This window comes from Beta vulgaris, chromosome 2, assembly GCF_026745355.1.
Source record: "Beta vulgaris subsp. vulgaris cultivar EL10 chromosome 2, EL10.2, whole genome shotgun sequence".
Classification (NCBI taxonomy): Eukaryota; Viridiplantae; Streptophyta; class Magnoliopsida; order Caryophyllales; family Amaranthaceae; genus Beta; species Beta vulgaris.
In genome coordinates this window covers 53,032,153-53,047,579 of record NC_079203.1, presented here as the reverse complement: position 1 = coordinate 53,047,579, position 15,427 = coordinate 53,032,153, and the positions used below count along the sequence as shown (strand labels likewise).

The following is a 15,427-nucleotide window of genomic DNA, read 5'->3' as shown; positions in this document are numbered from 1 at the left end:
CACATCTACTACAAAAGAAGCCCAACAAACAAGCAAACGAAAAGAGTTACACACTTCGTCAAAAACAGAAAATGATTCTACATTAGTAAAATCAAACTTTTATAAATTTTATTAGGGTTTTTCTAACTTATATTATAAATTATAGATTAAAAATATCAAAATATCTATATAAAATATCGTTATACTAAAAGTTCCCATTCGAAATCCAATCATACTAAAAATCTTACACGATTCTCTCTATCTTTAATATTTATTTATTTTATCCACAAATAGAATCTTGTTAGATTATATTTTATTTTAATAAAATCTTAAAATTCTTAACCATAGGTTAGCAAAGTCCATTTACTAATATTATAATTAAAGATATTAACGATACAAAACATGTATTGACTAATATTTATTAGAAAACAGAGGAGTATTTTGTATCTTTCCACTATATGTTTTTCTATCCCATAATTTACCATATAGCTAATGAGTACTTACTACGGATGTACACCAAAATAAATTTTATAAAAAAATATATATTAGCTACAAGTACATTTGTGAGTATTTTGTGTAGTATTTTACGACATAAATTTAGAAAACTTATGTTAGTAGTCTAAGGTCTTTTTATATTATTTACTATTTACTTTGTAAATTTACTCTCATCACAACATTTTTTTTAACGGATTGGAACTATCAAAGAGGAGCTTACTTAAATAAATCCAAACGAGCACCAACAATAATAAAACTAGGAAAATCACTATCCCACATGCTTTCACCCTCCTCCATAAGGGCGGGATGAGATAAACTGATAAAGCATGGACAACATTATTACAACTACGCTTACAAAAATTATTAAAAGAGACGGCCTAATTTTAATATAAAAATAGACTTAGTCACTAAATGGATTAAACTAGTCATCGAAAGAAATTAACTTAGTCACTATTGGGCTAATTTTCTTTTTACTATTGGTCTTACCATTGCCTAATTTTAATTTAAAAGTAGACGATTTCTTACAAGACAAACTCCTACGCTTAACACAAGACTGTAAAACACTATCAAAACAATTAACAAGAGAAAAAATGTCATGATAACATTCCTTAGTCTCTTACTTATTCTTTGTTTAGGTGAAAACAGAGTGGAAGCCTAGAAGGTGAGCCATATGATATGAAGAGATATAGAGAAAGAATATCCAAAGCAAAATTGCAATTAAATTGAGACAATCCAAAATCTCTATTATATAAGCCAAGGGAGGAGGTGTGGTGTCCTCTTTTGAAGTGACTAAAATACCCTCTAATAAAAAAATTGAAAAATGAGAATCAATCAAACTTGCCATATGAGTAAGTTAAAAATGGAACATGCAATACCATTAATAACAAACTAGATTGATACAATCAATTCACGAAATCAATTAGAATCTTCAACCAAAAAAAGTTAGCAACATATCGTGATAACATAATATTTCATATTTACAAAGTTCAAACAATATGGTTTATTAACATCTATAATTGTTAAAGAACTATACTAAAGTTGCTGAAAAGAAAATTATTAAATCATTTACCAAATTTTACAGTGACGGTATTGAACAGTTAAAAATTATTCACCTTTAATTTAAAAAGATAATAACATCTACCAAAGAACCTCAATAATTTACATCACTATCAAAATAATTTTAGATAAAAAACACGTCCATTTATATATAACTACATACAATTGTCGACGCACGCATCGCGTGCATATGCAACTAGTAATAAGTGTTGCAAGTAAATGAGATCGCATGAGAGATTTTTTTTCATGTATATCGATCGAGATATGGATTTCTGATTGGCTCTTGTAATGTGATTTGATGGACAACTACTTGCGCTTTTGAAGTGTTTTCATCAGCACTATATATTTGTTGATGGCAAACTTGGCAGTGGAATATCATTCATCAGTTTATTAAGTTATTTTCTTGGTTAAACTTTTCACCATGAAGTTGGGAGAGTATCAACAAGCTACCAATGATTTTACTACTGGTCTTTGTGATTGTTTCTCTGATAGATCAAGCTGTAAGTTATTTTGTATTCATGCTAGTTCAATAATGAATAATTGCCTGAATTTTTTTGAAACTTGGGTAAATATATAGTTTTATTATTGCTTGAAAATTCTAATATTATAGGCTCCAAAGTTTACCATGAACATACCGTAATAATGCTCCTAGCCTGTTATGAGTAATACTAAGGCTCCGTTTGGTAGGGCGTAAAAATATTTTTCTTGAAAATCGTTTTCCTCTATTTTTAATTTTACATTGTTTGTTTTGCAAAAGAGTGTAAAATCATTTTTCCTATGAGTGAAATTACTCTCTTAATTATGGAAATCATTTTCTTTTAAAATAAAGAAAAAATTGTTTTCCATCCTTTTTTTTTTTCTTATCTATCTTGTACACTACTCTCATTCCTTCCTTACTTTTCTTTTTTTCATCATTTTTCTTACATGGAACTAAATAACGGAAAACGAATTTTGAAATTGTGATTTCTATTGTAAATTGTTTTCTATGAAAATCTTTTTACACTGAAAATATTTTACACTGAAACAAATGGAGCCTAAATGAGATCAGATGAAGAGAAAAAAAATACATGGAGCATCTTAATTAGACGTACAAGTGGGTTAATATTGATCAATAGTTGGGTTGACTTTTTGACAAAAGAACTCATGAAGAAATGTTTTTCAATTAACTATAAGTATTAAAACGAACTGGAGCAAATTAATAACCAAAACTGATAAACTTTGATTTGATGACCTCAGATAGTAAAATGATATGAGTGATATGTGCGATATGGGTCGTAATATAGAACACACGATCTTGGCCCTTGGTATGGTTCCTTGAACAACGTGATATCTCATATTGGAAAAACCCTTGACTCTTTCCCTCTTACTAAAAAGTTGTTTGATAATTAATTGTTGGCTTTTATCTGATTTAGTTGACTTGTTTGATTGACTGAAAGCATTGGTTGTATGTATTGACTTTTTAAGTTGGTTGTTTAAGCCCATTGTTTGCAAAAAGTATTTGGTAAAATTGGCGATTAGTTGTTTAATTATTAGAGAGTTGTGGGCCAACAAGCCAATCTCCACTTTTCAGTTCGGCTTAAAAGCCAGCATTTCACCCAACTAAGGGCCTGTTCTCTTCGGTATAAAACAACTGAATTGAATTGAACTGAACTGAAATGAATAGTGCTATGTGTTCGGGTCTGTTCTCCCCAACTTATTTTCAGTTCAGTTCAGTTCAGCTCTTGAAAATACTTTTACTCTCACATATCACTATTCATTTCAGTCGAGTTCAGTTCAATTCAGTTCAGTTCAATTCAATTCAGTTCAGTTCAACTGTTTTATGCCGAAGTGAACAAGCCCTAAAAGTATTGTCTAGAGCTAAACTGAACTGAACTGAATTGAACTCATCTGAACTGAACTGAGCTGAATTGAACTCATCTGAACTGAACTGAATTGAACTGAAAATAAGCTGGGGAGAACAGGCCCTAAAAAGTAAAAAGCTAATAACCAAACAGTTTTGACTGTTTGACCAAATTGAAAAGCCAAAAGTCAATGAAAAAAGCACTTACCAAACATGGCCGCCTAAGAATACACAAAGAAAATATTTTGTTGTGATGAACAAAATATTAAAGAATTCTTTGTACATAAAATCATAATTATTGATACGGCATTTTTTATATAAAAAGGAATCTTTTGTTATAACATAAGTGATGTGTATTATTCAAGAATCGATAGGAAGTAATAATTAATAATTAGATCTTCATCTAGCAGGCTTATCATTATTTTTGCTTTGCTGATCATATAACTAATAATGAATTTGGTGTTGCACAATTCTTGCAGGTTGCCTCACAATTTGTTGCCCCTGCTTTTCCTTTGGCCAGATTGCGGAGATTGTCGACCAAGGTTCGATATGTAAGTTCACAACAACCACAAAATGATAGTTCCCTTTATTTTTAGAGAAGAGTTTACCTAGGATGAAATAAATAGTGTATGTGAAAACCATCTACAATCTACACTATTTCCCTCCACGACTTTCTACAAACCAAAAAATCATATAGTATTTCCTGGCCTCCGGTTTTTATTAATTTATGACACATTAATTTAAACCTTATTATCTCTAATTATGAATAAGCAAATTTTACAAAATGTTAATATTTGGATAATACTGTTAGAGGATATTGGATCCTAGGTCTATATCTACGGGCAAGGCCTATTAGATTAAATTTATTAGGTTAAGTTTATGTTATGTTCTATATATAAGTAATGTAATTGTAGTTAATGGAGACACAATAATACAACATCTCTTCTCTCTATATTTAACATGGTATCAGAGCCAGCCAAAATATTGGATTGAAAAATCCTACACTTCCACAAACTCCACGGCCGGTGGGTGTTGATGTAAAACCCCCACCGGCTGGATATATATTTTCTTTAGCCTTTGAATACATTTTTTTTCCCGTAGATATAGACCTACGGTCCAATATCCTCTAACAAATACACATTAAGACGAATCTAACACATGTTTATATTTTTTCTTAAGAGCAAATCACAAAAGATAACCAAAGTAATATGTGTGAATAAGTGTCAAAAGTCAAAATAGACGCATTAACATTTTGCTAAAAATGATGTTGGTTGGTGCAGCATGCTGTGCAGCTGGAACCTTCTACTTGCTGCTTGCACCTTTTGTTGGGTTTCAATGGATATACTCGTGCACATACCGTGCAAAGTTGAAGGCACAATTAGGAATTCCGAAAAGCACTTGTGACGATTGTTGCTCCCATTTCTGGTGTCAATGTTGTGCCTTGGCTCAAGAGTACCGTGAGCTTAAACATCGTGGCTACGACCCTTCTCTTGGTAACAATTAAACATCTCCCTTCTAGTTCAAGTATGCATGTGAAACTTTGCCATCTAGAGTGTTTAGCATGACGTGTATCTATATTTAGGTACATCCAGGTGTATGATAAACGTACAATACTAATAAGTGAATTATTACACATTACCACTCATGGAGCTCGATTTTCATCCAATTACCATTTATAGTTACCATCAAAGGTGACTTTATTAGAAGTGGTTTTCTAATAGCCAAAAGCTCCTTTTAGAGCAAATTTTCTACTATACTATAAATTTAAGGAAAAATTCACAAAAGAGAGTCCAACTATTACTCATTTCCTTTTGTAAGTCCCAACTATGAATTATTCTATACAGGTCTCAAGTTTAGTATCTTGTGATTTTCATAGGTCCTGACTCCTAGGTTACTTATAACTTAACCGGTTTAGAATGTAAGATTTTTAAATATTTACCATCTTCGAACACTTTCAGCAAGTGACAAGACCTATAAAATGGGGGCCAACATTTAAAAATCTTACCTTTTAAACCATTTATAAGTAATTCAGGACTTATTACAAAAATCACAAGATGGTAAACTTGAGACCTGGCCTGTAGGGAATAATCCATAGTTGAAACTTATAAAAGAATCTGGGTAATAGTTGGGCCGACTCTTGTGAATTTCTCCTGAATTTAAAATATCTTATCTATTCATGTCATATGAATAGGTAACCAAAAAAATCCCTAGCTAGCATATCACAAATTGCTTTCTATACGTACATACAATCTTAGTTTTCAAATTGTGATTTTATGTTACATTATGTGATATAACTGCGATCTAAGATGAAAATTTAAACATAATGAAAGATTTTTTTTTTGTACGTCCTAATTCTTTTTTTTTATCTTGAATGTGTCTAGGATGGGAAGGTAACATGGAGAAACAAAAATCTTCAACTTTGCCTCCTCAAATACTTGGTCGCATGATTCGATAAATCCCAAGTGCTGGAGTATAAAGGAGCAGGAACAGAAGATTTTAATAATTTCTCTACCGTCTACATTATGTGCATATATAAGTTTTATATAGGAAGCATATATATACTGTATTACTATATATATTCCTGTACTCTCTTATTCCACATTTGTGTTTTACGTTTATTTCCACCATCTATTGTGGACTGTCCATATGTATTTGGTGAATGGTTAGTTTGCTTCCATGCAAATTTTCTGCTATAAAAAGTTATATATAATGAATGAAGTTGTTGATTTGCTTCCCTTCTAATTAAAATTAGGTCATCGGTAGAGAGAAGGTGAATTTCTCCACTTTACAAGAAATGAGATAACAGTTAGATCACTTAGATGCATCTAACAAAGTTAGTGTATTGTAGAATTATACATAACAAATAGTATTTGTATGCAAATAATTAAACTAGTATTTATGTTGTTTTCCCCTTATTTTGCCACCTTACAAACACAAAGACTATAAGTTTACAGTTTACACAGCAATGTTTGATTGCGAACAATATACACTAACTTTATTAGATGTAAGTGTTAGATGTTTATCGTTCCTCTCAGTTTACTTCCTCTAATCCTAAAATGGGTCGCCATTTAGGGGTGTGTAAAGGGTAGAATCGAATTAGAATTTGGACCCGACTGGACTGAAGACTTCCGTCCGGTCCCCGGTCCACCAAAAATCAGGATTCGTGATTTCCGGTCCGGTCCAAAGTCGAAAAATTACAGTCCGGACCGATGGATCGAAATTTCTGTATTTTTAATAAAAAAAATAGTTTAAAGGTTAAAAGTAATTTCAAAGTTATGAAGTTAGAAAGCTAAAAAGTAAAAACCTACTATTTATTAACTTTAAGATTATTATTGTTATAAATATTAAATTTTAATATTATCTAATTTATAAATATGTATAAATCTAAATAAAATATGATTTTTTTTTATAAAAAATGCAGATTGCGGTCCAACAAGTTCAAAATTGGATCGGTTCGAAATGTTTTCGATCCGCCGGTTCCAATCCGATTCGGTCCAAACTTGGACCGGTGCACACCCCTACCGCCATCTAAAGAAATATATCTCATGGATCATTCTTGAAAATACTTCCAGACACACGATTTCAATAATTTATTCTTTTTAATTTGCTAGTCCATTTCATCTAATAGGGGTCTATTTTCCCCAGCTTATTTTTAGTTCAGTTCAATTCATTTCAATTCAGTTTAGTTGCAATTAGTTCAGTTTGATAAGTTCAGTTCAATTCAGTTTCAATCAGTTCATAATTTATTTATTATCATTACTATTAGTCGTTTAATTTAATTAAGTTCAATTTAGTTGCAATCAGTTCAGTTCAATATAATTCATTTGTTTTATGTCAAATAGAACATGCCATAGGTGCTGACGACCAAACTCACCGTACTTTATGTGATCTAATTTCTAAGACGTTGATCATTTGATCAAGCTGATAGTATTAAATTCAGTGACTAGGTTACTGTTGAGATAATTTAGGCATTGATTCCTTAGAAGATATTAACATCATCCTTAATATTTCAAGCCTAATCAAACAGCCATTAATCACTATATATGCCAATCGATCTTACTCCAAAGATTATGTTTTTTTTTTTCTATAAGGGGCTTCAATTTTCATTACCATTCATTATTACTTAGGGCCTATTCTCCCCAACTTATTTTCAGTTTGGCCTGTTCTCCCGAGCTTATTTTCAGTTCAGTTCAGTTCAATTCAGTTCAGTTCAGATCAGTTCAGTTCAGTTCAGACCAGTTCAGACCAGTTCAGTTCAGTTCAGTTCAGCTCTTGACAATACTTTTACTCTCACATATCACTATTCATTTCATTTCAGTTCAGTTCAATTCAATTCAGTTCAGTTCAGATCAGTTCAGTTCAATTCAGATCAGTTCAGATCAGATCAGTTCAGTTCAGTTCAATTCAGTTCAGCTGTTTTATGTCGAAGAGAACATGCCCAGTTACAATAAGTTCAGTTCAATTTAGCTCATACTATTAACATTACTATTATTTATAATTTAATTTAGTTCAATTCAATTCAATATAGTTGCAATCAGTTCAGTTCAGTTCAGGTCAGTTGTTTTATGGCGAAGAGAACATACCTTTATAAGGTAGTATTAGATGGAAATGAAAATTTAAGAAGAAAAATAGACACTTTATGATAAATTAGCATTACCATGTCCATGTGAATGAATAATGATTTTCAACACAAATTACATACAAATAATTACCATTACCGCCATTTATAACCAACAACCAAACAACAGTAAAACTATCTCGAAAAATTTGTGCCTATTAACAAGCCCAAAATATGAGATAGAAGATTTGAACTCCTAAATTGTTGGTTCACTGCCGTTTTAATATTAGGTCAGCGTCTCAACTGTAAAGAAGAGGTGAATATCTCCATTTACCCTTGAAAAAATCCAAAATGGGCCACCATCTAAGAGAAATATTCCTCGTGAATCATTTTTGACAATACTTCCAATCTTCCATACACATAACTTGAGTATTTTTTATTTTTTTTGCCATTACATTGAATAGGTGATGCTGACCAAACTCACCATATTTTTATGTGATCTAATTTCTAAGTTGTTGATCAAGTAATTGATAGTATTAAATTCAGTGACTGACTAAGTTACCCACTTGGATTTGACATAATCCTTAAGCCTAGCTAATTAAACAGCCACTAATCACTATATATATATTGTACTAATTCTAACACTTTTGTTCATCCAACAATCTTAGGTCTTAGGAACTCATTTTTAGTCTTTTATTGGGTTTTATTCTTCATTTTCCCATCTTATAAGCTATATATATACAATCTGAATATCATGAATAAGCAACAGCCTAATCATGAGCCTGCAATGGGAATTCCAGTAGTCGAGCCAAGCGCTCCTTCATATGCGCCTCATAACCAATCTAATGCACATGTTGGAAGTTTCTCCACTGGTCTTTGTGATTGTTTCTCTGATGCTTCTCTTTGTAAGTATTAATTTTTCTAGAGAAGAAAAAAATCATCGATTGGGTACAACTTTCTCACGACCCTGTAATAATAAGTCGATCTTTGGATATTCAAGAAAAACGAAAATACATCTAAATTGGATATATGTTAATTGGTTGGTAAAATTAGGTTGTACTGCATGCACGTTATTAGATTTACAACCATCGTAGAGGATATAATATCATCCAAAATTTTGAATATCCCTTGGTAATAATTTGTGCAAAATTTTGAACTTGTGCAGGTTGCATGACTTGTTGGTGTCCGTGCATCACTTTTGGACGGATAGCAGAGATAGTTGACAGAGGCTCATCATGTAAGTATTAGCGATTGGCGTTTATAGTAGAAACTCTTAAATTTTGATTTAAAAGAATATGAAAAGTTTTTGTCTTTTATATTACATTAAAAGAATATAAGGGAAAAGTAAGGTTCAACTCTATTCTTTGAGTTGAATAGCAAGGAAGCTTTTAGTGGGTTTCTGGTGATGGATGGTTAGCACATGCGCGCCACCTGGATTGGGCTTTGAGATTCGGGTAAAAAATAGCGGTCTTTCGGTCCAAACTCGAACCCGTCCCAAAGTAAAAAAAAAATTGGGCCAAAAATTACTGCACAAACCTTTGTAGGAGAGCATTATGGAGTAGTTAACTAACTAACTTAGGACCCGTTCGTTATCCTTTTTTATTTTCATTTTTTTTTTTGAAAACTAAAAACCAAAACTGGAAACCAGAAAAAGTGATTCTCACTTTTCAGTTGTCAGTTTTCAAAATCATCATGTTTCCAATAAATTTGACTACTTTTTTTTTATTCATTATGGAACATATATTATATGACTTTGAAAATCAAAAAACCAAAAAATAGAAAATCACAGTAATATCGAACGGACCCTTAACTAAATCTTGTGGGATGCAGCATGTGGAGTAAGTGGGGCGTTATATGCACTGATCTTTGGCTTGACTGGGTGTCAATGTGTATATTCATGTGCATATCGATCAAAGATGAAGGCCCAATTTAACATGCCAGAAAACAATTGTGAAGATTGTTGTATTCATTTTTGGTGTGAGTTCTGTGCATTATGCCAAGAGTATCGTGAACTTCAACACCGTGGTTATGATCTTGCCCTAGGTAATCAATTATCTTTACTTTATTTTTTTACATTACATTTCATTTCATTAATTGGTATTTATTTATTTATTTGATAAATACTCCCTCCGTTTCCTAAAGATCTTCCTTGTTACCGTTCCTACAGATACCAAGGAGGATCTATTTGTCTGGGGTGTGGGGTGAGTAAAGTATGAGAGAGAAAGGGGTTAAAATAAATAAACAAATAAAAAGGGGTTAAAGTAGGAGAGATAAAGGGAGTAAAATTAAATTAATAATGTAATGTGGACAATATGATAGGGACATGATAGGGTAAAAAGGGGAAAAAAATTCCAAATAAAGAATAAAGTAAAAGAGGGAAGATCTTTTGGAAACGCATTTAAACGAAAAAAGTGAAAATTTTTAGAAAACGGAGGGCGTATGTAATTTTTAAGTTTTGACTTATATTTTATATGTTTATAGGATGGCATGGTAATTTGGAAAAGCAAAATCAAGGTACGATGATGCATCCACCGATGCCAAGTGGCATGACGCGATAAGCTGGTGGAAATTTGAGAACGCATGATGCATCATGGAGATGAAAATTTTCAATATACTATGAAAGCATTATCTATTTTACATGTTTATGCACTTGCTTGCTTGTTGTATATATGAGGTCTTGTTTGTGAAGAACTGAAGATATGAGCTTGTGTAAGCTATCTGTTATGATGTTGTATATTTGTATTGTCATTTATATGTGGATATGAAATCTAAAATTGCTTCACATTTTTTGTAGAAAAGTTGCATGTTATTGCAGTCCATTCGTTTCTTTTTAATTGATACATTTCTATTTTGAGAAATTTGACTATCACGCACTTTTGACCGGTTATTTTGATTAATTTATATGTAAAAATATAGTTATGCGTACTGGTCTTGTTAGATTTGTCTCAATGTGTAGATTTAAAAAAAATTAGTTTTTTTTTTTTCAAAATCTAATGATGTCGCATGTCAAATTAAAATTAGTATTTATTGATTAAGATTGATTAATGTTTATTTTTGCTAATCGACATACATATAATTAGATTTCACTTACTTTAATTTGGTGATCAATAACACAAGTACTGAAGTACACAACAATATAACACGTTAGTGATTTCTACACCATAAAATAATTTTAGGGCCTGTTCTCTTCGGCATAAAACAGCTGAACTGAACTGAACTGATCTGAACTGAACTGATCTGAACTGAATTGAACTGAACTGAACTGAACTGAATTGAACTGAACTGAACTGAACTGAAATGAAGTGATATGTGAGAGTAAAAGTATTATCAAGAGCTGAACTGAACTGAACTGGTCTGAACTGGTCTGAACTGAACTGATCTGAACTGAACTGGTCTGAACTGAACTGATCTGAACTGAATTGAACTGAACTGAACTGAACTGAACTTAAGCTGGGGAGAACAGGCCCCTAAAATATATTGGTTATTGATGTCATTACTATTATCATTACATTACAAATTTATATAATTTTTTTGATCATTACATGTACAATATTTGAAGGTAATTAATTGTTTGTTTGGTTTACTTTTTTTGCAAATAATAGCCAAATATTAACATGCATCTTAACTAATTATTTACTTAGCACGAGAGATAACTTAACCAGAGAGATGAAAAATTATAGAAATTCTTATATAAGTGAAGGAGGGAGAAAAATGATGCCCCCCTTAAAAAAAGTATGATATATCCTTAATGAATTTAAATTGTCATATATATTAAATAATTTTTCTTCTTCCTACTTGCTATATGTATTGAACAAGTTAACAATGAAATTGAATTTGAAATTTTAATTAAATATTAAATTAAGGAGAACAATTTCCTCTCCTTACATATGTGTGAAAAACTCTCATAAAAATTTAAATTGATGATATAACTTGATTGATGCAGTCAGAAGAAAAATAAAAACTTGAATTGCATAATAATAATTATAATAATAATATTTCAAAACTTAAATATTGATTATTAGTCCCTGATCTCTATTATATAAACCAAATTCGTCCACTTTATTAATATTTAACGATTGAGCCTAATACACAAATTCTTCCATTTTATTTCAGCACATGTTTTCTTCTGCTTTATATTTCTTTCTCCTCAATATATATTATATCCGAATAATGATGAACAATTAACTAAAAAAATCAACGAAGTATTAATTTAAGAAAATATTTAAAAATAATTATAAATATCTGTTCGAATTAAATTTTGTATAACACTAATAAATAAATGATTGAGAAAAAAAAACCTTAAAATAAACACGTGCAAAAAGTGCTATTGTATTCATGTGCAAAGCTGCCTTTGTTTAATAGGTTTCATTTATCTTAAACATTAATAAAATTATTTATATATGTCTCCCATGCATGCAAGTGTATTATTATTATTTTTTGATGCATTTTATAAGCCACGAAGGCAGTACAAAGTACAGAAATGAGAGGAGGATTCGAACATCTGACCTATCGTTCACTAGGGGTGTAAGTTATTTGGTTAAAAACCGAAAACCAAACCAAACCAAACCGAATTAGTAATTTGGTTTGGTTTTTTTTGAAATTCGGTTTGGTTTGGATTCAAAAAAAATATTTTTTCGGTTTTTCGGTTTGGATTGGTTTTGGTTTTGGAAAACCGAAAAAACCGAATTATTGTCTATTATTTTTTTTGTGTTTCTTTTTTTTAATATTAATTACGAAAATACAAAAATATTGTCACTTAAATTACAAATTATTAGAAAGTTTGGTTTAAATTCGGTTTGGTTTTTATCTTAGTTTGATTTAATTTAATTTCGGTTTGGTTTGGATTTTGGAATATGAAAAAAATTGGTTTGTTTTGGTTTGGATTTTGAAAGATAAAAAAATCCGGTTTGGTTTGGTTTTTGGTTTCATATTTTGGTTTGGTTTGGATTGAGTCGAATTTCGGTTTGGATTTGGTTTGGAAATTTCAAAACCGAATTTATTTCGGTTTGGTTTGGTTTTGACCTAAAACCAAACCAAAAACCGAACTTACACCCCTATCGTTCACATCACCTCAATATTGACCACTAGGCTAAGACATCCTTGTTGGTATGCTGCATAACGGGTCATACGGGTTGGATATTGGTCGGGTCATAATCGGGTCAACGTTGTGATCGGGTGAGGTCGGGTTCATTGGGTGCTTCAGGTTAGATCGGGTTTTCGATCTCGCAAATAAATAAAACACATATAACATTAATGAGAGTAAATTAAATAATTAATGGACAATGGCTAAATCATATATAGTATTTCATGATAATGTTTTCTTACATTTGTTTAAAAAGCAACTAATATGACAACTTTTCGGGTCGGATTCAGGTTGTGGTCATCATTATCGGGTCAAATTTAGGTCGGGTCACTTCGAGTTCGGGGTGGATTCGTGTTCACGCCATATTCGGGTCCATTCCAATTTCAGATCGGGTTATATTGGATTTCAGTTCTATTTCAGGACGTTATTTTCAGATGAAAAACGGGTTTCGGGTCGGTCAACCGCTCTGAGTCTATTTTGCCGGGTACATGTATGCAAGTGTATTATTAGTGTTCAGACATAGCCAACTCCAAAAATTCAAATTTAGGTTATATTGTTGTAAATAAATTGAACAGAGAATATAGAAGAGAGAATCGTCTTGTATATCTTATTCCATGTAGTCCGGTATATATATATACAATACAATAGTTAGGGTTTGCTTGGAGAACAAAACCCTAGAATATCCCGGATATATTAACGGGGTATAATGGGCATCCATATTATATTTCATAACACTCCCCCTTGGATGTCCATTATACAAAAAAAAATTTCTCTCTTAAAATAAAAATTTTCTAATGCGCGTAAGATGCTGCCTCATTAAAAACCTTACCAGGAAAACCCAGTGGGAAAAACCATGGTTAAGGGAAAAAGAGTGCAGCGCGCATCTACTCCCCCTCATGATTACATAACTTGAGATCTTTGAGACGACGTAATCCAATACGGTAAACTAATTTCTTGAAAGTAGCGGTGGGAAGTGCCTTGGTGAATAGGTCTGCCAAATTTTCACTTGAACGAATCTGTAGAACTTGTACATCACCATTCTTCTACAGTTCATGGGTGAAGAAAAATTTTGGTAAAATGTGTTTTGTTCTATCACCCTTGATGTATCCTTCCTTGAGCTGTGCAATGCATGCTGCATTATCCTCATACATAACTGTTGGAGCTTCTTTCCCTATAGATATGCCACAATCTTCTCGTATATGTTGAATTACGGACCTTAACCATACACATTCACGACTAGCTTCGTGGATAGCTAAAATCTCTGCATGGTTGGAAGAAGTGGCTGCAATGGTTTGCTTCATGGAACGCCAAGAAATGGCAGTACCACCACTTGTGAACACATATCCTGTTTGTGATCGAGCATTATGGGGATCAGACAAATACCCTGCATCTGCAAAACCAATTAAGTCTCCTTTGGGTTGGTTGAAAAGAATAAACCCATATCTTTTGTTCCTTGGAGGTAACGAAGTACATGTTTTATTCCATTCCAATGCCTTCGAGTTGGACATGAGCTAAACCTTGCTAGCAAGTTCACGGAAATGATATGTCAGGTCTCGTATGGCTAGCAAGATACATCAATGCCCCTATTGCACTTAAGTATGGTACTTCAGGACCAAGGATTTCTTCATTGATTTCTCGAGGACGGAATGGTCTTTATCAACATCAGTGATCTTACAACCATTGGGCTACTCAACGGAGTTGCTTGATCCAAATAAAACCTTTTTAACACCTTTTCCGTATATGTTGTTTGATGCACAAGGATTCCATTCTTTAGATGCTCAATTGTAGCCCCAAGCAAAATTTTGTCTTTCCAAGATCTTTCATCTCAAATTCTTTCTTCAAATATTCCACTGTGTGTGAAATCTCTTCAGGGGTCCCAATAATATTTAAATCATCAACATACACTGCAATTATTACAAATCCTGCCCCAAATTCTTTATAAAAATGCATGGACTGATAGGGTCATTCTTATAGCCTTCACTTAAAAGTACTCACTGAGGCGATTATACCACATACGCCCTGATTGCTTCAATCCATAAAGAGATCTGTTTAATTTTATGCAGTAATGTTCTCGAGAATTAGAATTTGCTGCTTCTGGCAGTTTAAATCCTTCTGGGACTTTCATATAAATGTCATTGTCCAGTGGCCCATATAAGTAGGCTGTGACTACATCCATTAAACGTAAATCAAGTCCTTCTCTTATTGCAGACTGATAAGAAATCTGAAAGTAGTTGCATCCACCACAGGGGAGTATGTTTCTTCATAATCAATCCCAGGTCTTTGTGAGAATCCTTGTGCAACTAAACGTGCTTTGTATCTCACAATTTCACCATCTTCATTCTTCTTTCGCACAAAACCCATTTATGTCCCACTGGTTTTACACCTTTAGGTGTACGGACTACTGGTCCAAATACTT

The 15,427-nt window shown here is 32.2% G+C and overlaps 2 protein-coding genes across 2 annotated transcripts; both read left to right on the top strand.

The window, feature by feature from the left end:
• The first annotated feature begins 1,821 nt into the window (after positions 1-1,821).
• On the top strand, positions 1,822-6,096 carry LOC104905783 (cell number regulator 9). Its single transcript, XM_010694419.4, has 4 exons — positions 1,822-2,030; positions 3,850-3,921; positions 4,651-4,863; positions 5,752-6,096. Exons 1-4 carry the CDS (start codon positions 1,952-1,954, stop codon positions 5,823-5,825), a joined length of 438 nt encoding a protein of 145 aa, XP_010692721.2. The 5' UTR covers positions 1,822-1,951; the 3' UTR covers positions 5,826-6,096.
• A 2,507-nt stretch (positions 6,097-8,603) lies between these two features.
• On the top strand, positions 8,604-10,670 carry LOC104883760 (protein PLANT CADMIUM RESISTANCE 2-like). The gene is made up of 4 exons (XM_010668321.4): positions 8,604-8,833; positions 9,094-9,165; positions 9,759-9,971; positions 10,410-10,670. Exons 1-4 carry the CDS (start codon positions 8,683-8,685, stop codon positions 10,484-10,486), a joined length of 513 nt encoding a protein of 170 aa, XP_010666623.2. The 5' UTR covers positions 8,604-8,682; the 3' UTR covers positions 10,487-10,670.
• The last annotated feature ends 4,757 nt before the right edge of the window (positions 10,671-15,427 follow it).